General features: G+C 43.7%; 1 protein-coding gene across 4 annotated transcripts in view; it reads left to right on the plus strand.

The window, feature by feature from the left end:
• LOC138669019 (E1A-binding protein p400-like) overlaps positions 1 to 25,695 on the plus strand; it is a 343,483-nt gene that overhangs the window by 250,569 nt on the left and 67,219 nt on the right. For all 4 annotated transcript variants that reach the window (XM_069756066.1, XM_069756069.1, XM_069756068.1 and 1 more), the window contains 9 exons: positions 718 to 801; positions 3,607 to 3,735; positions 6,077 to 6,121; positions 6,547 to 6,700; positions 6,868 to 7,109; positions 10,657 to 10,830; positions 11,169 to 11,216; positions 11,357 to 11,484; positions 11,631 to 11,687. In XM_069756066.1, coding sequence (XP_069612167.1) covers positions 718 to 801; positions 3,607 to 3,735; positions 6,077 to 6,121; positions 6,547 to 6,700; positions 6,868 to 7,109; positions 10,657 to 10,830; positions 11,169 to 11,216; positions 11,357 to 11,484; positions 11,631 to 11,687 — 1,061 coding nt within the window. The remainder of the gene's footprint in view (positions 1 to 717; positions 802 to 3,606; positions 3,736 to 6,076; positions 6,122 to 6,546; positions 6,701 to 6,867; positions 7,110 to 10,656; positions 10,831 to 11,168; positions 11,217 to 11,356; positions 11,485 to 11,630; positions 11,688 to 25,695) is intronic.

Consider the following 25,695-nt stretch of genomic DNA (forward strand, 5'->3'; position numbering starts at 1 on the left):
TGGCTTATATGGCTTTTGCCTGTTCTTTAAGTTGTCATGTTGTACTCATCTATGTTGTTACTGGTTTTTTACTACTGCTTTTGCACCGAACTGGTTCTGAAGCCAGCACGAGGGTGTATACTGCAGAGAAGGAGCTAACTTTCTTTGTATTACTTAGTGTCAGCCTCCTGGTGACAGCAGCATAACACCCATGGTCTGTGTCCCCCAATGAGTGGCTCGGAGAAAAGGATTTTACTGTGAGTACACAAAAATCCCTGTTTCTCAACAACCCAACCCTTTCCACTTGGTAAGAGGGCCACTGCATCAAAAAAATGAATGAAAAGTTGACTGCACGTGAATGCATTTCTCTATTAACTTTTATTGCAAGTTACGGCATTACCTAGGCATACATTCTCCGCTATCTCCATCACTCTTATAGAAGAAAATGGAGTGAACCAAGTGCATCAGCGGCCACCATCTCATTAATTTTCTGTCCACTCCCCCTTTATGGAGATCTTGGCACGTATCCCCTATTAGACCTTTTATAGATATGCAATAAATGTCTAAGATAGGAATATCCTTTTAACACTTGTATTTGTAACACTATGCTTTACATAGCAACACCATTAACATTCCTGTTGATAATGCTATGTGCTGAGTCTTTGGTTTACAATTAATAATGGTTTTATGCTGGAAAGTATTTTTTTACCCTTATGAATGCATTTGCTTTATTTCTAGCTAACTCCCATTGAGAAATATGCTCTGCACTACCTAGAACTATTTCATGCTCACTGTATTGGTGACCAACCTGGAAGCCTTGAGGTAAATCTTTATATAATGGTGTTTGTTGGGAAATATAAATAAGAGCTATTTTTGCCTTGTATTCTGTCATAATGTATTGGCACGCATGGTTATGGCAATTTACTGGTTATCGCTGAAAACTTTAAAATACACATCATCTTGGTTATTGGCACTGCTACTAGATAGAGTAATCTGGGTGGGTTGTATTCCGTCCTTTAACCCCTTAATGACAGCCAATACGTCTTTTAACTGACCTAAGATATAAGAGAATAGCCTCCCCGTACAGGTGACAATACTATAGCTGACAACTTGCTGCATTAACCACGATCAGTGTTTGCACCGTCCATATCTCTTTAACCCCTTAGATGCTGCTGTCAATAGTGACTACATCATTATAAATGGTTAACAGAGTGTGGGGGCTTCCTCTTTATCATCATGATTCAAATCATGATTGGTGCCCTCAGATCATGATTTTGTGGTCCTGATGTTTGCGATGGCAATTCATGAGAAAATAGCAGCCCTAGAGTCTGCTGGCTGTTGTAATCTGTTTAGAAGTTAGCGACATTTAGGTGGTAAAAATACACTTTTTCATTTCTGTCATGCCACTTTGCATTATTTCCTGAAAATCACCTGAAGGGTTAATAAACTACCTGACAGCAGTTTTCAATATGTCAGGGGGTGCTGTTTTTAAAATGGTATCACGTTTGGGAGTTCCCAATATATGAGACCCCTAAAGGCACTTCAAACCTGGATAGTCCCCTAAAAAAATAAATGTTGTAAATTTCCTTGAAAAAATGTAAAATTGCTGCTACATTTTTAAACCTCCTAAAATGCTAACAAAATACAATAATGTTTTACAAATGGTGCTGATGTAAAGCAGACATGAGTGAAATGTTATTTATTAATGTTTTGCTGTGGTGTGACCATCTGGATTAAAGGGATAATCATTCAAATTTAGAAAATTGCTAATTTTTTAACATTTTTCTCAAATTGTTGATATTTTTTATAAATAAACACAGAACATATTGACCTAAATTTACCATTATCATGAAGTATAATGTGTCGCGAAAAAACAATCTCAAAATCACTGGGATTTGTTGAAGTGTTGCAAAGTTATTACCACATAAAGCGACACTGGTCAGGTTTCAAAAATTTGGCTCTGTCACTAAGGGGTTAAACAGCAACTCATTTTTAGCCTAGTGTCTGTATGAAATGGATACAACTGTTTTTTTCCAACTTGACTTAACTTCTGGACAGTTTAGCAAATAATAATCTTTATTTTTATATAGCGTTAACATATTCCGCAGCGCTTTACACACATTATCATCACTGTCCCTGATGGGGCTCACAATCTAAATTCACTATCAGTATGTCTTTGGAGTATGGGAGGAAACCGGAGAACCCGGAGGAAACCCACCCAAACACGGGGAGAACATACAAACTCCTTGCAGATGTTGTCCTTGGTGGGATTTGAACCCAGGACTCCAGCGCTGCAAGCGGAGCAAATAATCATAGACGGCCAACATTTTTTACAGACCTCCGCTGTGATCTGCCTCTCAGAATTTTCTTCTTTCTCATGACGAGTTTAGACTTGGGTCTGAGCTATACTTCCCTGAAAGGACAGGTTTTTGCCTTTTCCATTTTCTTTTAGTTTACCCTGGCCGCCTGCGAGCAAATTGAGGTGGCCCATTGTGCTTCTCCTTACAAGTAGGGTGGAACATTGATACTTCAACTTCATCCTATCCCCTTGGCGTTATCTCTTCATAATTCCTTTCCTGGAAGGAGGCATTTCTGGGGCGATCACTTGCATTTACAGGGCATCGAGGTAATATTTCCTCATTCTTCATCAGGACGAGGTGATTTTTACACACTGCTGTCTCCCAAAGGTGGTCTCAAACTTCTACACAAACAGGGACATCTTTACCCCTTTATTTTGCCCTACCCAACCTCAGTAGTTTTTTTTCTGTCTGCATTATCTGGTCCAAACCATTAAAACTTATGATTCAGTAACTGAAGCCTTCCATTGGTGTTTCTCTTTATAGTCCCTGGCAGATTGCGCAGAGCCATGACAGGCTACAAGATGACGATTTCCAAGTGGATCAGATTTGAGATTGTGCAAACCTACAAGACCAAGGATAAATCTGTCATTTTGTGTTACTGCTCATTCCACGAGAGCAGTTAGGCACCCCGGTCTCTTTGTTCACTCCTTCACTAAGATGTACTATATTCCTACTCTGGCCTTTGCTAATGACATGTTAGGGAGTATGGTGGCTGAGGTGCTGCAGGCTGGTGTGTTAGACTATCCGCATGTATAGCAGTTGTACCTCCCACCCTCTGGAATGGAATTTACCGCAGTGCTGAATTTTTGTGCTTACAAAATCCTTTTCTATTTAAAAAATGGGGGGCACAAATCCTACCGTTTTTGGGTACTTGTTTCTCTGGATCAGTTTGGTAGCCTTTGGGTATTATTATTTGGGTCATGTTGGTTCCTGGTTATTTGTAACAGGTTTTTTTTGTTTTTTTTGATCTCCTACTGCTTTTGACACAAAATTAAGAAACCTAGTGTTTAAGAAGAGGGCATAGCCAATCACTTTTATTAAAAACAAATAAAGCTAAAACAATCTAAGACCATGTCATACCCATTGCTTTGTCCCCCAATGTTTTCAACAAGAAAGGGATTTTACTGTAAGTACAAAAATCGAGTTATCTTGTCTATTATATGTAATGCCTGTATGTTTTCAGGTGTCCTATAGTTAAATTTTGATGACTGAAACCTAACTATGTGCAACATTCACACTTTAGTGCAAACCTTGCTTTATTTTACAGGCACAATTAAGTGTCGCTAGGAAAGAATGGGACTTAAATCACTTAAAGCAACTTAAGGAGAGAATGGAATGGGAAGCTGATGAAAATGAGGGGCTGATCACCTACACACGGGAGGATGCTTACAATATGGTAATGTTTGATCAGCATAAGATAGTTGTGAATAATACAAAATCATAAGTAACTTTCTATAGTGTTAATTTAAAATGTTTAAATAGTTATGACACTATTTACCACTTAAAGGGAATCTGTCAGCAGGTTTTTGTGATGTAATCTGTCAACATCATGATGTTGGAGCTGAGCGCCTGATTCCAGTGATGTATCACTTAGTTTACTAGGTGCAATAGTTGTGATAGAATCATTTTTTTTCTCAACCCCCTGATAGCAGTATGGAGAAAGGGGATCTGTCCTGGAAGGACAGGAAACCTACAGGGTAAAAGGGTAGTACTTTTCACCACACATCAGTTGGTCTCCTGTCCTTGACGGGGGGGGGAACCTTTGTCTAGATTCGGCAGTACTGGGTGAAGAAAAGATGACTTGCCCAAGCCTGGCTGGTGTATTTGGGCTGCGGCCCCGCCCCTGCTGCTGCTAGTACAGGGGTCCTGGAAATGAAGCAGTTGATCCAGGGGGACTTTGCATGCATGCGAGCGTGAACAGCAGTGGCATACTGAGAAGTCGGCTGGCTTCTGCGTGTTCCAGGCTGTGCATGCGCAGGGCAGTGGTCAAGGACATGCCTGGTTGTCGAGTTCGCCCGTGACATTTTACCTGAAGGTATTTTTCTCTTCCGTGAAGGGTCCGGAAGAGGCTCCAGCGGAGGGGCGAGCTGTACTACATTAGAAATGTGGTTAGACGCCAACAGAGTGAGTTATTTGCTCCGAAAGACCTTCCCATCGAATGTAGCATACACAACAGCCATATCAGCAGCAAGAGCTCCAGTAGGAGCATGTGCTGCTTCAGCGGTAGTCGCTCCATGACATGTACTGCTAGGTCTTTAATGGTTTGGTTAGATCTCCTGGAAGGTCATCTGAAGGATTAGGTGGCTATATACAATATTTCTGCCACAATTCCGTTATTGTGGTGGTGGGGGGGTTGGGGCATTTACGTTTTTTTTTTTTCGGATGCTTCAGCAGATTCAGCAAAGCTGGCAACTAGACCAACGATACTTTCTAATGCAGCCCATAGGTGTCTCTGGTTGGAATGCAGGCCGGGAGATATTCCAGCCAAGTTAAAGGTATGCTCTATCCCATCTGAAGGAGAATATCTGTTTGGCCCAGTTTGGGGTGACATTTTTGAAAAAATTGGAGACAGAAAAAAGGGATTTCATAATGTATCCATCCCAGTTTATAGAAGATCTTTTTGGAAAAGAAGGTTTAACTGGAGAATACCCCCTAGAGATCAGGATAGATGGGATGACTGGAGGAAGAAAGATAGAGGTTTTATATTTGGAGGTCCCTCTGATGACAGAAATCTTTCCAGTAACTTCTGTCCCTAGGTAGGTGAAGGGTCTTCCTCTTTTTTCCTACCTGGGAAAAGATCTCAATCAGCTGCATTCCCAACCTAGTAACTTCCGACCCAAGGCTAGAGTTTCAGATGGTTCCTCCTCTGAAGCTTATTCTGACTACCCCCTCTGAAGCTTATTCTGACTTTCCCATGGGCAACCTTCCCCCCCCTCCCAACCCCCCAACTGTTTTATGGCAGTCATATGTCTGAAGGGCGCTCATTATCACTTGCCAATGCATGTGGAATACCAGAAGTTCTTCATAGTGGCCTTAGCCATAAGCGAAGTAGTCTGACACCAGAGCCCTTCCATTCTAGCGGAAGTAATGGCACATCTTCGGGTGTATCCGACTGATACGTGGGAGAGGTACCGCCTTTTTATCCTGTAGGTTTCCTTTCCTTGAATGGTGGATCCTCTCTCTGTGGTGCTGTCATTGTTTGTGAAAAATCCCATTACGTAATTAAGTAATCACTACTTTTTTTTTCTGCTGGAGGCTTGGAATGTTGATCCCTGTATAACCTCGCCTACATCAATGATTCAGTTGTCTGTGTACACAGTACATTGACAGAAAACTGCTAATCATTGGTGGGGCATGGTTATACAGAGTCAGAGGACTAGGGTACAGGAGACACCTAGCCCTGTAGTGACAATGTCCTGCTGATAAAACACTGGTTTTATTAAAACAGTAAAACACAGCCCAGTAAGTGATACATTACTGGATTCAGGGTCTCTCCCCTACATCATGCTGCTCTCAGATTACATAGCAAAAGCCTGTTGACAGAATCCCTTTACATATAGTATTCAGCAGATACCATGTAGCACTGCTATGGTTGACTAATGCATAATCAAATGGACTTATGTTTTTGTATACCGCAAATGTTTATGGAAGCCGCATTCAAATTACTATTAATCATTATATAACTTAAAATCTTCATCCATGTAATCACTTTAAAATTATATATTTATGTTTAATAGGACTTCATTTATGATGGACCAGATGGCGAGACTGAGATGATGCCGGTGAGGATTTTGTTTGATACTTCCCTGATCTTCAAGAACTTTCTTTTGTTAAAATAATGTGATTTTATTAATGTTTTATACCACTTTCTGATATGCTTTGTAAATTGATTCCATATAAGATCTGTGTGCACCTTTGAATGGGGTCATATCTGACCTGGTCACTTGAGCCAAAGCTAATGTGTGGAAATCCGAACTGTGAACTTGTTAGATCATTTTTTATTTTCATACTTCATCGTATAATAATCTGTTCTAATAGTGGGATGAAGGACGCCTTTCAATGGCTGCTAGCAAATATCTTGAAAAATGTACTAGGCAAGAAATACTGTTTATTTGCTGAAACTGTCAAAATTATTAAATGGTTTTCATTTAGCTGTATTGTAAACAAATAACACGTCTTGATTGTCTTGGCAATTGATTTCACATAGATCTGGACACCACCTACTCCCCCTCAAGATGAGAATGACATTTACATTGATTCTGTTATGTGTTTGATGTATGATACCAACCCTATCCCAGAATCCAAGCTGCCCCCTGTCTATGTGAGAAAGGAGCGTAAAAGACACAAAACGGATCCTTCTGGTGAGTTTTGGTGAATGTCAGTGGACCCATGTTTTGGTCATATACCTGCTTTACATTCATACAATATGGTTGCCTTTTATTAAAAAAGAATCTTGTATTATCATTTTGTTTTGTGTCCTTCTATATCACTATCTTTTCTATTTTTTTTTATCCCATATTGAAAAAAGGTGCTGGAAGAAAGAAGAAAATGCGACACGGAGAAGCAGTTGTTCCCCCACGTTCTTTATTTGATAGAGCTGCTCCAAATCCACTTAAAGTGCGCAAAGAAGGCAAGGAGCAGAAGAAGAATATTCTCCTAAAGCAGCAAACACAATTTGCAAAACCTCTGCCAACTTTAATAAAACCAGTGATGGAAACTGGACCTGACAATCCAGAGTGGTTGATAAGTGAGGACTGGGCTTTACTGCAGGTGGGAATGTGTTTCACAGTATTATCTATATTAGAGGTGGTCAATCAATTTTTTTGAATCGCCACATGAGGCCGTGACTGTTTTGGAAGGCCAAACACATAGGATGAAATTAAATCTGCTCATTATTATTATTGTACATTAATATTATTTAGGGCATATAGAGGAAAAACACTCAAGCATCAATATATATTGGTTCTTGAGTGTTTTTCCTCTATATGCTCTAAAAAAATATTAATGTACAATAATAATAATATTGAGCAGATTTAATTTCATAGTCAATAAAAGGTTAAAAGGTGAAGCTTTATTGAAACAGGTTAAAAAAATTATTAATTATATGCATAAAAATATTAATTGTAGGGTGATGACAGAGGGAGGACAGAAATGTGGAACCGCAACTCTAAGAGAGTAGAAAGAAACAATGTGGCAATGTATTGATTAATGAGCTCAGAAAAAGTGTGGCCAGCTTACTCCTTATGAGTGTAATCGGTAAACAGTACCTATCAAATGAAGGAGTTAAAGCACCAGCACAATAATAGTAAGTTGTGTATAGAGAAGTATAAACAATATTAAGAAGAACACACAGTCAAGTAAATGACAGATTATTACCTGTGAGTTGCGGTGCCACCAACCCAATTAATATATGCATCACTTAATTGAGCAGAATTAAGTCTATTGACTGGCTGCTATTGTTAATGTATTACGATAGGACTTAGTGTAACATGTATTCTTATGAGCAGTGGTTAATCAAAACCAAGTAATTTACTGCTTTCTATAATGTTAATAAATCCTATGCTCCTGATACTTAGCCCTTGTACATCAATATCTCCAGCCACACAACTTGGTATGATGTCCGCACAGACCCCCGTCACACCGTATGATGGTCCTCACAACCTCTCACACAGTATGATCTAGTACAGGCCCACACATAGGCTAACCCTACACAAACAGTGATAGCCACCACAGCCATCCACTCAGTACGATAGCCAGCATAGCCTCCCGCAGACAGAATGATGATCCTCACAGCACCCCCACACACACAGTATGACTATTATACCATTGTATAATGGTCTTGACAGTACACCATGCATTGTTTTATGGTCCTCACAGCTCGTCACACAAGGATTACAGGTCGTCACAGCACCCTATACCTTGGTATGATGATCCTCACAGCAACTATACATGATTTGATGGTCCTCACAGCCCCCCACCCACATGGTGTGACTGTCCACGCAGCCCCCACCCACACGGTGTGGTGGTCCTTACAACCACACACAAATATACACACAGTGACTGTCCTCCCTCCCACACTCACAGTATGACAGTCTTCACAGCCTCCCACACACAACCCCTCACACAGTATAGTGGCCACCCAGGTTCTGAGGATGCAGGTAGTGGTGAAATCGGAACACCACAATATTGAGGGTGGTCATGTGGTACAGCCATGGACCACTGAACATACATGTGGCCCATGAACCGCACTTTGCCCAGGTCTGATCTGTACCAAAATAATCTGAGGGCTGGATACAAGTTGGAAAAGCTTTTGTATGAAGTAACCATAGAAAATGTATATTTTTTATCTTTGAGATACCAATGACATACCTTAAGTATTATTATTTATTATTATAGCGCCATTTATTCCATGGCGCTTTACATGTGAGGAGGGGTATACATAATAAAAACAGATACAATAATCTTGAACAATACAAGTCACAACTGGTACAGGAGGAAAGAGGACCCTGCCTACGAGGACTCACAATCTACAAGGGATGGGTGAGGATACTGTAGGTACGGATAGAGCTGCAGTGGTTTGGTCGATCGGTGATTACTGCAGGTTGTAGGCTTGCCGGAAGAGGTAGGTCTTCAGGTTCCTTTTGAAGGTTTCGATGGTAGGTGAGAGTCTGATATGTTGTGGTAGAGAGTTCCAGAGTAGGGGTGATGCGCGAGAGAAATCTTGTATACGATTGTGGGAAGAGGAGATACGAGGGGAGTAGAGAAGGAGATCTTGTGAGGATCGGAGGTTGCGTGCAGGAAAGTACCGGGAGACGAGGTCACAGATGTATGGAGGAGACGGGTTGTGGATGGCTTTGTATTTCATGGTTAGGCTTTTGTACTGGAGTCTCTGGGTAATGGGGAGCCAGTGAAGGGATTGACAAGAGGGGAGAGGCCGGGGAATAGCTGGACGGGACAGGTGGATTAGTCAGACAGCTGAGTTTAGAATAGATTGGAGGGGTGTAAGAGTGTTCGAGGGGAGGCCACAGAGCAGGAGGTTACAGTAGTCGAGGCGGGAGCAGATAAGGGCATGGACTAGGGTTTTTGCAGATTCTTTGTTTAGGAATGTACGGATCCGTGAAATATTTTTGAGTTGAAGGTGGCAGGAAGTGGAAAGGGCTTGGATATGCGGTTTAAAGGCGAGATCAGTGTCAAGGATTACCCCAAGACAGCGAGCTTGTGGGACTGGGGAGAGTGGACAGCCGTTTACTGTAACGGATAGGTTCGTTGGGGGGTGGGGGGGAGGGGTCACGTGAGATGGGTGAAAGACAATGAATTCTGTTTTGTCCATGTTAGGTTTTATAAATCTAGCAGAGAAGAAGGATGAAATAGCCGATAGACATTGAGGGATTCTGGTTAGTAGGGTGGTGATATCTGGTCCAGAGGTGTAGATCTGTGTGTCATCAGCATAGAGATGATACTGAAAACCGTGAGATTCTATGAGCTGTCCCAGGCCAAAAGTGTAAATGGAGAAGAGCAGGGGCCCTAGAACTGAACCTTGCGGGACTCCGACAGATAAGGGGTGAGGTGAGGAGGTGGAGTGTGAATGGGAGACGCTGAATGTTCGGTCAGTTGGGTATGTCGAGATCCAGGATAGGGCCAAGTCTGTGATGCCAAGGGATGAGAGGATCTGTAGCAATAGGGAATGGTCCACAGTGTCAAAGGTAGAGGACAGGTCCAGGGGGAGGAGGATATAGGAGGTTCTGGGGGACGGAGGAGAGAGTTGAAGGTGTTGAATAACTGTTTAGGGTTGTGAGACAGGGAGGATATGAGAGATGAGAAGTAGGTTTGTTTAGCTGTGGCGAGTGTGGTCTTCAAAATAGTGAGGGACTGTTTGAATGCGATAAAGTGCTCGTTGGAGTGGGATCTTTTCCATCTCCGCTCTGCAGCCCTGGAAGCTCGCCTCAGTTCTTTGGTCAGGCTGGTGTGCCAGGGCTGTCGGTTGCCCTAAAGCACTGTTACATTTAAAGGGTACATGTCAGAAGTTATGATCGCTGGGGGACCAAGCACTAGGGGACCAGGCACTAGGAAATCATTCCTGAAACAAAAGCTCTCATCTTGTCATAACATTTTGATGACCATGGAGTAGGTCATAAATATGATATCTATTGGAGTCCTAATCCTGGCGCCCCCACATATCCGCTATTATTTGGACACCAGATGATAATTTGAACTGCTGATAAGTGGAGGCGCTGGTTAATGCTTATTTTTTACATATCATACACCCTTAATATTTAGGTATGCATCTTCCTATATAAAGTATGTACTTTTCCTGCAGGCGGTAAAACAACTCTTGGAGCTCCCACTGAATCTCTCAATTGTGTCACCAGCGCATACACCCAATTGGGATCTAGTTAGTGATGTAGTGAATTCTTGCAGTCGTATCTACCGCTCATCCAAACAGTGCCGCACCCGCTATGAGAATGTTATAATTCCACGAGAGGAAGGCAAGGTAAGTACACTACAGCATTTACCAATACGTTCGCTGATACATGACAGTACGTCTCTGATGCACTGTGCATTCAACCCTTAGTCTGTCCCAACCGGGTGATTTTCAGCAATTATAGGGCATACTTCTCCCATTCTAAAATGAATAACATTTTAGTTCTCTTTCATATGAGTATGGATAATTGATTTCATTCTGCTTAATATTTCCAATGTCAACCATTGTTTGCAGTCTTACTACACATTTTTGATCTTTTGTTATGCATGTTAATTTAATTCTGTTTATTAACGCTATATTTAGGTTTGAAAATATAAATAACAGTCATGTTACCTCCCTATTTTCAGCTACTGTATGAAGCTAGTCCAAAGAAGAAGTCAGAAAACATATTTAAGGTATGTCTGCGTAAAGGTTTTAATCTGGTTAGTGCTCCAACTTGTAGCATAGTGAAACCATTCACCTATAATGAAGTGGACAATTTCTAGTGCAGCATGGGCTTCAATATTGTTTACATTTTCTTATTTCATTTATAAAGAATAAACCTTTAAGGACCAGCCAAATTTACTCACAAGATGAGGGATTATCACACATCCAGTTATATGCAACACGTTTTGATCTGATGAAGTTAAATGCCGGAAAGCGAAGTCCACCCATCAAACCGCTGTGAGTACTGTAGTATAAAAAGGCCCGAGACACATTTTAATGATATTCTAGTTCATGCACTGAACTGAATTTTTGCCATAAACATTATATTTTATCTCTTATTTTAATGAAAATGTGTTTTCTTTGATTGTGGTTGTCTGTTTTAGATTGGGCATGAATCCATTTCAGAAAAATCCCAAGCATGCATCAGTACTAGCAGAGAGGTAAATGAATAGACCGATTGTTAGTCAAAATTATCTGCACCCAGCCACAGCTATTTTACTAATGTTGTGTATGGCCACTATAGTCAAATAGATAAATGTTCGTAACAATGTTATTTTATGAGACTATGGTAAGAAAAGTAGATATAATCTTAAGGCATTTTTTTTACTTGCATGACTATGTGCAAAAGCCAGAAGATTGTTTGCTTATACTTTGACCATAGCAATTGTACATTTCATTACATAATGTGTCAGTCTTTAACCCCTTACCGACTAATGACTGGTATAGTACGTCATGAGCATGTGTCTGTTCCTGCATGTGTACTGTAACTGTCACTGTGTGAAAACGGAGTGACCGCTCCGTGCCAACTATAGTCACTGACAGCTGACCGTCACAGATATAGAAAGATGCAGGACCAATTTCAGCGGTCCCCGTTCTCTGATTGCTGTGATAGGAGTGGGAGTGCTAAAATATCAGCTCTTCCCCACACAATCACTGCCAGGAGCTCAGCTGCCAGCCGAGCTTGTGCAGTAACAGCTAGGGCTGGTGTCCGGACCACCACTTGCTGAATTGCACCACCACTTGCTCCAGATGCTGCAAATGATAGCGATAGCGGCATTTAGAAGCTTGTGAAAGGGAGGGGGCTTCCCTCTCACCCCCACTACTAAGTCATGGGTAGCTGATGGTTGTCATGGCATCCGAAGGTCAAGCAATGATCTCCTGGTGTCTCAAGTGCGGTTGCCTGTTAGACCCAGCCATAGGCAGAGGGTCTAGTAGGCATTCTGCCTCTATAATTTCACACGTCTCATGCATTGCAATGCATGAGACCAGTAATCGAACTAATAAACGTTAAAGTCCTATAACGGGACTAAGTTATATATAAAAAAAAAGTTAAGAAAAAGATTGAAATAAAATATAAAAAAATAAAGAACAAAAAATTACACCAATAAATACACACATTTATGTAAGAAGAAAAATAAACAAAGTCCACATATTTGGTATTGCCGTGTCCAGAATGACCCAGTGTATAAAACTGTCACTAGTTAACCCCTACAGTGAACATTGCAAAAGTAAATAAAAACGTTGCAAAAAAAACTATGGTTCTTTATCATACCGCCAGAAAAAGAGTGAAACAAATCGAAAAGACAAATGTATGTACAAATTGTATCACTTATAACATCATGTCCTTCAAAAAATAACCTAATACAGATCCATTAGTGGAAAAAATAAATACCACTTTTACCATATGGTGAACGGCATATAACTGAACTTATATCACATAAGGAATGGCGTAAAATATAAATAAAGCCAATTTTCACCTGCTGTTAATTCTGCCTCCCAAAGATCGCAGTAAGGCTTGCCTTTCATTTATCCTGCGCTCTTTGCTGACCGCTTACTCCGGGATTTCCGAGTAAATCTCTGAAATATTTGATTCAGGCGGAGCTCCCGGCAGAAGATTCTCTATAGTGGGGCAAATGGAGACCGTTTGAACTATGTCTGGCATATGATCCGGCGGTGTCAGTCTTTTTAAGCTGGCATAAAAGCACGGTCAACAACAGTTCACCTCTTAAAAGCCGGATATCACTGAACATAAGTCACAGTAAGTCCAGAGTATCTCTGCTGTCTCATTAATAAATGGATCCCTCGGAGATTTCAAACAAATCACGTATTGGGTAGATTTAGATGGAAACCCCAATGTAAGTGCTCAGCGTAGAGCTCAGCATAAATGTGAACTGATCCAAAATCTTCTGGACTCCAAAATGCCATCAATAAAAGCTTCTACTCAGCCCACAAAAAAAGCCCCCACTCATGTCCGTCATCATTAACAGAAATATAGGGGGTGTCCACCTTACTGGTAGCAAAAAAGGCTCTGGAAAAGTGACATGTCTCACTCTAAAAGAAATCCAGTGAAACTGTGCTCCCAAATCCAAATGCCCCGTCCTCCTAAGCCCTACAGTGTGCTTAAATCACAGCATCCACGTGATTGGTATTTCTATTACGAGGAGAGTCCACTTGCTCTACGGAGTGCTTTTCTCCTGAAACACAAGTTGGGCACAATGTATTGGGCACTACAATGTCATATTTTCATTTTCACTCTGCAACAACCATTGCTGCCTGTTTCTGGGGAACGCCCCTGAAGTCAAAAATCATCTCTACACCTATAGATGAATTCCCAGAGGGGTGTTATTTCCACATTGGGATGAATTAAGGGAGGTTTCTGATTTCACATAGGGGCTCTGCAAATGAAAACTATTCTAGGAAAATCTGCTCTCCAAAAGTCTAATAGCGCTTTTTTCCTCCCAAGTTTAGTTGTGTGGTCAAGTAGTACTGTACAGTCACATATGGGGTCATTTTTACCTATTTCCCCTTGTGAAAATGTAAAATCTGGTGTTAAAACAACATTTTATTGGTAACATTGTAATTTTTTTCTTCACCGCTTAATACTGTAACATTTTGTAAAACACCTGTACTGTCAATATTTTCACTGCACCACTTCATTTCATTAAGAGATGCAGTTTGTAAAATGAGGTCACTTATGTGGGGTCCTGCTGTCTTGACACCCCCAAAGCTCTGCCAATGTAACATGGCCCCCCGCAAACCATTACAGGCAAATCTGCACTCCTTCCCTTCTGAGATTTGCACTGTGCCTCAATAGTAGTTTTTGAACATATATGGTGTCTTGCTGTACTCAGCAGAATTTATTTTATTTCATTTTCTCTTCTTAGCCCTTTTTGAAAATTAAAAACTTCGCTCTGAATCATAATTACAGTTTCCAAAAATGTGGTCACTTGTGTTTGGTTTTTTTTGCTGTTTTTGATCCTCGGCAGATCTCCAAATGCGACATGGCATCCACAATCTATTACAGACAATTTTGCACTCCAAAAATGAAATCGCTCTCCTTCCCTTCCTACCCCTGCCTTGTTTCCAAACAAGAGTTTCTGACAACGTATTGGGTATCCCTGTACCCAGGAGAAATTGCACAACAAATTATGTGGTCGATTTTCTCCTGTTGGGGTATGTGCACACGTCCGGTTTTTGTCAGGAAAATTTCTGCAAGAAATCCTGACATTTTTGCCAGAAATCCGCATGCGGTTTTTTCGCGTTTTTTCATTCGTTTTTGGTGTGTTTTTGGTTCTTTTTTTAGCGTTTTTCCCAAATGCATAGAATAGCGGGAAAAACGTAGAAAATCCGCAAAATTAATGAACATGCTGCTTTTCTTACCGCGATGCGTTTTTTTTTTTCGCGGGAAAAAAAACGCATCATGTGCACAAAAATTGCAGAATGCATTCTAAATGATAGGATGCATATGTCTGCGGTTTCTAATGCGGTTTTATTGCAAAAAAAGGTGAAAAAACCTGAACGTGTGCACATACCCTTAACCCTTGTGAAGATGAAAATTTGGGGCTAAAACTACATTTTTTGGGAAAAAAAACAAAGTTTTTCCTGTTTAAGGTTTTAAAATTCTGTGAGGCACCTGTGGTTTTCCAAATCCCAATTTTGCGCCCTTCCTCCCAGCAAATGGACATGGACCAAGGAGATTAAACAGGATTCTATAGGTCATCCACAAAACATTGGCTACGTCGTTGGTGCTGTGAGCAGCGTTTTGAGTTTCTTGACCTTGGGGTTAATTACTTTTATGAAGGACTTCTTGCTGGAGATGGGTTGCATCTTATGAAAGCAGAAAAACATATATTTGGTTGACGCCCTGCTACACTCATGAGGAGAGCTTTAAACTAGAGCAATTTGAGATTGGAAATATACAGCCTGGAAAAAAATATGCAGCTAATGAATTCTTTTGAGAACCCTGCTAGAAGAAGTGGAAACAAAGTACAAAACAACAAATTCTGAATGAAAAAGAAGAGCAAGACAAACCAACTACAAACTAAAATGTCTATACAAGTGCACAGAGCATGGGAAACAAACGAAGGAAAATTGGAGCTGCTAACACAGGAAGAGAGATATGTAATTGGCATCACTAAAACTTGGTTGGATGATACACAAGATTGGAATACAAACCTTGAAGGCTACAACTTATCCATTAGAAGCAGGATTGACAAGAGGGGAGGAGGTGTTGCATAGTAGGTTAGGAAAATGTATATCTCCACAGAGTTCCAAGCTTCAGAGAATGGTAGCTCTTCAAAAACTGGGTAAGAATACATGGAGAGAAGAACATAAAGGACACTATTGTAGGTGTTTACTATAGGCAGGGGCGTAACTACCACGGTCGCAGCAGTCGCCATTGCGACCGGGCCCGGGGTAGTCAGGGGCCCCGGCAGGTCAAATGCATGCCGACACCAGCAAAAAGTTAAAAACTGTTGCCGTGCAGGTGATTCGTCCCGCACGGCAACAGACAGACCTGCCCTCTACCTGACCTGCCGGGAGCACACATCAGATCAGCAGCCGACGCCTGATCTGAAAGGAAGAGCTGAAGATCCTGTGGTAACGTCATCACTATCATAGGTCTTTCACCATTTATCAGCTCCGCCTCCTGATCACATGACGATGACGTCACCACAGGTCCTTCAGCTCTCAGCAGCTCAGTCCTGGTTGTGTGCAGCTCGTGTTCTCTGGTATCAACCAGCAGCAGATTTCCGGTTCCTGCTGTTCTGGTGAGATATGGAGACAGGCAGAATGTGGAGATGGATGGGGCAGAATGCGGAGTCGGATGGGGCAGAATGCGGAGTCGGATGGGGCAGAATGCGGAGTCGGATGGGGCAGGAGCATGGGCAGGATGTGGATTTGGGTGGAAAATGTTTGGGGGGGGGGGCCCATTTGAAAGTTCGCACCGGGGCCCATAACTTTGTAGTTACGCCACTGACTATAGGCCACCAGAACAGGCTGAAGATATGGATGAACTCTTTTTTTTTTTTTTCATCAGATGTCTCTTCTCAAAAAAGTACGACATAGTGATCATGGGAGATTTTAACTATCCACATATTTGTTGTGAAAAAGTAATGAGTCCAAAAAATTATTATCTTTATCTTTCAAAAGGTAGAAGAGAGAACAAGATTATATGCAAACTTGTACATTCTTACCAACGGGGAGGAAATAGTTGAGGAAGTAAAGGTGGCTGGGAATTTAGGAGGCAGCAATCATGCTATCCTGGAATGTTGGATTACAAGAGAAGGAAGACCAGCGATTACTGAAACCTTAATGGACTTCAGAAAGGCAGATTTTAATGGACTCAGAGGATACAAAAGGTCCAATGGTTGGATGTTCTAAAGGACAGAAATGTCCAAGAAGGATGGGATATTTTGCTAAATGAAATTCTCGTTGCACAGTAGCAATCCCGAAAAGAAGGAAGAACTGGAAGAATTTAAAGAAACCAGAATGGATGAACACAAAACTTAAACACTTGCTGGAAAGGATTAAAAAAGAAATGTATATTAAATGGAAAGAGGGTAGCATATCTAAAGAAGAATATAATGCTGTTTGCAGGGAATGCAGGGCAAGCATTAAATATTATTATTTATTTATATAGCACCATTGATTCCATGGTGCTGTACATGAGAATGGATTACATACAAGTTACAGATATCACTTACAGTAAACAAACTAACAATGACAGACTGATACAGAGGGGCGAGGACCCTGCCCTTGCGGGCTCACATTCAACAGGATTATTGGGAAGGAGACAGGAGGTTGAGGGTTTCAGGAGCTCCGGTGTTGGTGAGGCGGTAGCTTCGGTAGTGTTGTGGAGGCAGCGGGGTCAGTGCAGGCTGTAGGCTTTCCTGAAGAGATGGGTTTTCAGGTTCCGTCTGAAGGATCCGAATGTGGTTGATAGTCGGACGTGCTGGGGCAAAGAATTCCAGAGGATGGGGGATATTCGGGTGAAGTCTTTGAGGCGATTGGATGAGGAGCGAATAAGTGTGGAGGAGAATATGAAGCTATTAATGAAATGATGCTTGCAAGGGAGTCCGAAAGCAATAAAAAAGGATTTTGGGGGTATGTCAAAAGCAAAGGAAAAGTCAAAGATGCTATAGGATTTTTACAGGACTAAAACGGTGACTAAAAGGGTGATGTGGTCAAAAATTTTAACATCAACTGGCCTTCACGGTGCTATCGAAGGAATAAAAGAATCCACATGATCTATAAACAGAGAGATGATGAGGGAACACTTGGCTAATTTAAATCCCCTGGGTCTAGATGAATTACACCCTATGGTGCTCAAAGATATAGCCAAGGAAATTGCAGAACCAGTAGTCAGAATCTTTGAAAAATCCTGGAGTACAGGATAAGTCCCAGAAGATTGGAGATGGGCAATTGTTGTGTATATCTTGAAAAGATGGAACCAGGAAATTACAGAACAGTGAGCCTTACTTCTATACCAGAAAAGATCTTTAAACAAATTATTAAACATGTATGTAAGCACTTGGCAAAAAATACAGTAATTAACCAGAGCCAGCATGGGTTTGTAGCAAACAAGTCATGCCAGACTAATTGAATTTCTGTCTATGATGGAATCACTGACTGGGTGGATCAGGGAAATGTGGTTGATATAGTATAGTATGTCTCGACTTCAGCAAAGCATTTGATTAAAGTATCTCATACTATCCTTATTGCAGAAATGGCTAAGTATGGGATTGGCAAGGCTATGGTTAACTGGATTCATAACTGGCTCAGTGATCGTACTCAGTGGTAATAAATGGTTGCACATCCAGTTGGAAGAGTGTTTCAATTGGGGTACCACAAGGCTCTGTCCTGGCCCCAGTGTTTTCCAACATTTTTATAAATGATCTAGATGAGCGAGCTGAAGGTAAAAAAGAAAAAAATCAAATTTGCAGACAATTCAGAGGATTCACAAGGATCTATATAAGCTTCAACAATGAGCAGCGACTAATAGAATGGTATTAACAGGGAAAAATGCAGGATTCTACATTTGGGGAAAAAAGAAACAAAATTACACCTACAGGATGGGAGGAATGGAACTAAGCAACAGCACGTGTGAAAAAGAGCTGGGTATACTAATTGGCTTTTTTACTGCTGAATCATACTGTTTTATGTGCAGTCTGTGATCAAACACAGTTCTAGGATGTAAAGAGAAAGAGTCCAGATCACGTGAAGTAATTATCCCCCCTCTACTCCTCCTTTGTCAGACTTCATCTGGAATACTGTGTCACATTTTAAATAGACATTGGAAAACTGAAGCAACGTCAGAGAAGAGCTACCAAAATGATGACCGCTCTGCAAAGTATGTCCTTTGAGGAACGGTTAAATGATCTGGGAATGTTTAGCTTGCAAAAAAGAAGTCTAAGAGGAGACTAAGGGTACCGTCACACTAAGCGACGCTGCAGCGATACCGACAGCGATGTCGATCGCTGCAGCGTCGCTGTTTGGTTGCTGGAGAGCTGTCACACAGACAGCTCTCTAGCGACCAACGATCCCGAGGTCCCCGGTAACCAGGGTAAACATCGGGTTACTAAGCGCAGGGCCACGCTTAGTAACCCGATGTTTACCCTGATTATGAGCGTTAAAACGTTAAAAAAACAAACACTTCATACTTACCTTCAGCTGTCTGTCCTCCGGCGCTCTGCTTTCCTCTGCACTGTGAGCGCCGGTCAGCCGGAAAGCAGAGCGGTGAGGTCACCGCTCTGCTTTCCGGCTGGCCGGCGCTGACACAGGATGCAGGAGAAGTGCAGAGAAGCACAGCGCCGGGGACAGACAGCTGAAGGTAAGTATGTAGTGTTTGTTTTTTTAACGTTTACGCTGGTAACCAGGGTAAACATCGGGTTACTAAGCGCGGCCCTGCGCTTAGTAACCCGATGTTTACCCTGGTTACCAGTGAAGACATCGCTGGATCGGCGTCACACACGCCGATCCAGCGATGTCAGCGGGAAGTCCAGCGACGAAATAAAGTTCTGGACTTTCCTCAGCGACCAACGATCTCCAAGCAGGGGCCTGATCGTTGGTCGCTGTCACACATAACGATTTCCTTAACGATATCGTTGCTACGTCACAAAAAGCAACAATATCGTTAACGATATCGTTATGTGTGACGGTACCTTTAATAGTGGTGTACAAATATCTGAAGGGATGTCACAGTGTAGAGGGATTATCCTTATTCTCATTTGTAAACACTAGAAGCAATGGAATGAAACTAAAAGGGAGAAGATACTGATTAGATATTAGAAAAAACTTTTTGACAGTGAGAGGGTGTTCAATAGGTGGAACTGGCTGCCAGATGTGGGGAGTTCTCCTTCAAAGGAAGTCTTCAAAGAGAGGCTGGACAGACATATGTCTGAGAGAGATTCTATGATTAAAAAATAAAAAAAAAAGTTTTTTTTTACTTTTTTGTTGGAAAAAATAAAAATTGCTGATACTTTTTTAGAAGAGCTAAAAGTATATCACAAAATGAATCTGAGGTACACATGTGGGAAATGTGATTTATTAACTCTTTCATGTGGCATATCTCGCTGATTTAACCCCTTAATCCCATATGACGTACTATCCCGTCAAGGTGACCTGGGACTTAATTCCCAGTGACGGGATAGTACGTCATATGCGATCGGCCGCACTCACGGGAGGAGCGCTGCCGGGTGTCAGCTGACTATTGCAGCTGACATCCGGCACTATGTGCCAGGAGCGGTCACAGACCACTCCCGGCACATTAACCCTCGGCACACTGCGATCAAACATGATCGCAGTGTTCCGGCGGTACAGGGAAGCATCGCGCAGGGAGGGGGCTCCCTGCGTGCTTCCCTGAGACGATCGGTACAAGGCGATGTGCTCACCTTGTACCGAGCGTCTCCTCCCTGCAGGCCCCGGATCCAAAATGGCCGCGGGGCTACTTCCGGGTCCTCCTGCAGGGAGGTGGCTTACCAAGTGCTATACAGTGATGTCCCCCCTGGGACAAAGTAAAAAAGTTAAAAAAAAAAAAAAATTTTAAATGTGTAAAAAAAAAATAATAATTCCTAAATATAGAGAGAAAAAAATATATTGTTCCCATAAATACATTCCTTTATCTAATTAAACAAAAAAAAAAAGTACACACATTTAGTATCGCCGCGTCCGTAACGACCTGACCTATAAAACTGGCCCACTAGTTAACCCCTTCAGTGAACACCGAAAAAAAAAAACAGGCAAAAAGCAACGCTTTATTATCGTACCGCCGAACAAAAAGTGGAATAACATGCGATCAAAAAGATGGATATAAATAACGCTGAAAACGTCAATTTGTCCCGCAAAAAAAGAGCCGCCATACAGCATCATCTGCAAAAAAATAAAAATGTTATACTCTTCAGAATAAAGCGATGCAAAAATTATTTTTTCTATAAAATAGTTTTTATTGTATAAAAGCGCCAAAACATTAAAAAAATCTAAATGAGGTATCGCTGTAATCATACTGACACATTTACTAAATGTGGGATGGTATAAAGGCCTCCCTGCGCTCCCATCTGCGGCAGAGACGCAGTCCGGGTTCCTGGGGAGAGGCGCCGTCCGCCGGGGGTCAGCGGTGGTCAGCAGCGCTCCGTCGCAGCCGCCGCCGCACATCGCCGGCAGGGCCCAGAAATTGTCCCCGGCTTTTCAGCCGGACTAGGCCGCAGTGTGCAGATCCGCCCATGGCCGTAACCCCTGTATCAGCGCTTCTCGTCTGGGACGAGAGGCGCCTTGCAGAATCTCGGGGGCCATATTGCTACTCATCTCCTGCGGGGACGACAAGACCCCGAAGGTGGCTCACATTGACACTACCAGGACCACTGCGGCTACATTCCTCCCCGGGGCACAGGCACAGGACCGTGGGTAAGCTGCTTCAAGAAAGCTTAACCCCTTCCCTGCACCACAGTGCATATCCTGTCTCTTGTCTCAACCTAAGGAGACCAAAAAGGGTAACAGGAAGCACACAGTGTTTTTCACTTCATGTGCCACTTGCAGCACGGCCCTGCCCCGAGCTCACAATACCCCATTATGTGCGGATTGTGACCCGGCCTCTATGCAGCCGCCGCCGACCCTGCAGAGCCTAGTCCCCCTGAGTGGGCCACTTCCCTGTCACAATCTGTGGCTTCCCTAGCCAAGGCAATTGACTCCCTCCGGGGTCCCTCTTTAAGTCAGCCTGCGGAGGACTCTGGCGACGTTACGGATCCGTCCACCGGCAGGGGGCGTCTTGTCACTAAGAGCTCGGGGTGCCAGGAAACGTACCCAGGTCTCACCCCCCGGCCATGGGTGTGTTTGTTTTTCAGCTTTAGCGAGTTCAGTCTCTCGTCCTCCCTCTCCGGAGAATCTAAATGACTCTGAATATGAGTCTGAGGACTCTTAGGTCCAGGATTCCTCTACTTTCCAAGAGACACTGGATTCTCTCATTGAAGCGATCAACAAGACCCTGAAGGTGGACGAGGAATCCATATCCACTCCGGAACACACTGTCTCTTTTAAGAAGACAAAACGTGTCCAAAAAGTATTTGTCACTCATCCTAAGTTTAAAGAAATCGTACAAAAACACAGGGACCACCCTGACAAACGCTTCATGGGGCAAAAGCCTATTGAGGCCAAATACCCCTTTGCTCAGGAACTAGCCAAGGACTGGCTACAGTCTCCCTCAATGGATCCTGCAGTATCACATCTCGCTTCCAAAACGATACTATCATTGTCAGATGGTTCCTCAGTCAAGAACCCCTCTGACCGCCAAATTGACTACCTGGCTCGCTCCGTCTTTGAAGCCACAGGAGCGTCTCTCTTTCCATCGTTCGCCGCTTTTTGGGTGGCTAAGGCTATGGTCGCTTGGGCTGAGGTGCTTACCACGACCAACCAAGACAGTAATCTCCCTCCTGAGGCCATCAACCTGGCTAACCAGATAGCCCAGGCCGGGGACTTCGCAGTTAACGCCTCGATAGACGCGGCTAATTGCACTGCTCAGGCAGCCGCAAACGCACTTTCCATCAGAAGATCCCTGTGGCTCAGAAATTGGAGAGCAGATTCTGCTTCCAAGCGTTCATTGACATCTCTACCCTATCAAGCTGGTCGCCTATGTGGAGAAAAATTAGACCAAATAATCTCGGATGCTACCGGGGGGAAAAGTAAATTTCTCCCCCAACAAAAGCCTACCTGGCCGTTTCGGTATCAACAACAATCTCGATTCCGGCGTTTTCGCAACAATCCCAATTGGTCATCTACATCCTTCTCCCCCGCGTCAGGACGAGGTGCGCACGGGGACCGAGGCTCCCAGGTCTCATACAGACCTAACCGTAACTGGAAATCCAGACCACGGTCATCTGGGTCTAAGGGATCCAGATCCCTTAGATCCTCCACCCAATGACTCGCTGCAACATCCGGAGGACATCAACAAAGTAAGAGGTCGCCTACTTTCTTTCCGTCAAGCCTGGCTCTCGGTCGTCTCCGACGAGTGGGTCAGGGAACTGGTGTCCTCCGTATACAAAATAGAATTTTCTCCCCCCCGACATGGTTTTTCCAGTCGTGTCCTCCCAAACCAAAGGCAACGGCTTTTCTCCAGGCCATACAGGCACTACAATAGGATGGAGTCATCATTCCGGTTCCCCAAGACCAAAGGTTCAAAGGGTTTTACTCAAACCTATTCTTGGTCTAAAAAAAGGACGGATCGTTACGTCCGATTCTAGACCTAAAACTTCTGAACAAATTTGTCAAAATTCGGTGCTTCAGAATGGAATCTCTCCGCTCTGTCGTCGCGTCCATGGAAAAAGGAGAGTTCCTAGCATCTATAGACATCAAAGATGCTTACCTCCACATGCCAATTTTTCCTCCTCATCAACAGTTCCTTCGCTTCGCATTTTGCGAGGAACACTTCCAGATTGTGGCCTTACCTTTCGGCCTCGCCACCGCTCCCAGAGTTTTTATAAAGGTCATGGCGGTTGCCATGGCCATTCTTCATTCCAGGGGAGTGGTGGTGCTTCTGTACCTGGACGACCTGATAAAAGGCCCATCATACCCAGCCTGCAAAACATCCGTCGAGTTCACGGTGGATACTCTTTCTCGCCTGGGTTGGAAGATAAACTTCAAAAATCCTCTCCGATCCCGACTCAATGGATCTCCTTTCTGGGAATGACACTGGACACGTCCCGCGGTATTGTCATTCTACCTCCAGACAAGACCTTGGCCTTGCAGCGGAGAGCACGGAGTCTTTCCCATTCAGTCTCCCACTCCATTTGTTTCACCATGCACATTCTCGGGCAGATGGTAGCAGCCATGGAAGCCGTTCCGTTCACACAATTTCACCTCTGTCCTCTACAACATGCGCTGCTGTCGGCGTGGAACGGGAACCAGTTCTCTCTCGACTGCCGTTTCATTCTATCCCCACGAGTCCGAAAGACCCTCAGGTGGTGGACACTGAAGTCCTCCCTGAGTCAGAAAAGGTCTTTTCTCCCAGTGCAGTGGCTGGTGGTGACCACCGATGCCAGCCTCATGGGCTGGGGGGCGGTTTTCAACCACCACACAGCACAGGGGCAGTGGTGTAACGGAGTCTACCAAGATGGGGTACCTCTTTCAGTACCACCCCGTGTTTCAGGAGGTCCACTCTGCTTTGGCTGGAGTCTGAATGAAGGACGCTGGCTGGAATTGCTTGGTTACATGGGCACATATAAAAGAACGCTGCTTCTCCACGTATTTCCAGTCTGACAACAGTTTCCTCACAGGATACAGAATATATCACACAGATACAGAGGGCAGGCCAATAGAAAAGCGGCAGGCCAGACATACATTACAATAGCCGCAGGTGGCCGGAGCCTGTCGATATTTACTGTCGGAATTACAAAGGTGGGGGGCGGACAAAAGGGGAATATTGTGTCCCCTCTGCCCAGGGCGCAGCCTGTGGGCTGATGCATTAGAGACATGCATCTCACATGGAACCTATTATACATACATACATATAACTGTACAACATATTCTGGGTGCTGAGTGGTTCCGTAACATGTAACAGGTGGTCTACTCGAGAGTCTCGTCTCCCCATCAATATCCTGGAAATAAGAGCTATCAGGCCAGCACTGTTCAGGTTTCACCATCTTTCGGCGGGTCACCCCGTCATAATCCAGTCAGACAACGCCACAGCTGTGGCGTACATCAACCCTCAGGGGGGAACCACATTCTCCGTTGGGCCGAAACTAACCATTCGTCAATCTCAGCGATCCACATACCAGGTGTGGAGAATTGGGCAGCAGACTTCCTCAGTCGCCAGGGTCTCGCCTCGGGCAAGTGGTCCCTCCACCCGGAAATTTTCCAACAGATTTGTCATCGTTGGGGGACCCCGGACGTGGACCTCATGGCCTCCAGGCTAAACAACAAGGTCCCACAGTTCATTGCCCGATCCCTCGACCCACGTGCCGTAGGAGCAGATGCCTTGGTCCTGCCGTGGCGTCAATTCCGCCTCCCGTGCATTTTTCCTCCTCTCCCCCTGCTACCGAGGGTCATCAAGAAGATCAGGGCAGAGGGGGTGCCAGTGATCCTCGTGGCGCCGGACTGGCCGCGCCGAGGATGGTACGCGGAACTGGTTCAGCTTGTCGCCTTCTAGATCGCATGGATCTTCTCTCACAGGGCCCGATTTACCACCAGAACTCAGGGGCCCTGTCTTTGACGGCCTGGCCGATGAATCCTGGATTCTAGGCCAAGCGGGTTTCACTCCCCAAGGTGTCCTCCACCTTGGTCAGGACTAGGAAACCCGTGTCCATGCGCAGTTACCACCGTATTTGGCGAATTTTCTTTGCATGGCGCGACGCACATGGACGATCGCCTCTGGCTTTTTCCATCCCTTCTATATTGGAATTTCTCCAATCAGGACTAGAGTCGGATCTCGCACTTGGCTCCCTCAAGGGACAGGTGTCAGCATTGTCAGTCCTGTTCCAACAAAAAATTCCCAATAGATTACCGGTTAAGATGTTCTTTCAGGGAGTTTCCCGTGTGGCGTCTCCCTACAAGATGCCTTTGGATCCGTGGGATCTTAATTTGGTCTTTGGAGCCCTTCAGGAGGCCCTCTTCGAACCACTACAGGACGTCTCTCTGACCTCCCTTTCCTGGAAGGTAGTTTTCCTAGTGGCTTTTACATCCATC

Source organism: Ranitomeya imitator, chromosome 1 (genome assembly GCF_032444005.1).
Source record: "Ranitomeya imitator isolate aRanImi1 chromosome 1, aRanImi1.pri, whole genome shotgun sequence".
Lineage (NCBI taxonomy): Eukaryota > Metazoa > Chordata > Amphibia > Anura > Dendrobatidae > Ranitomeya > Ranitomeya imitator.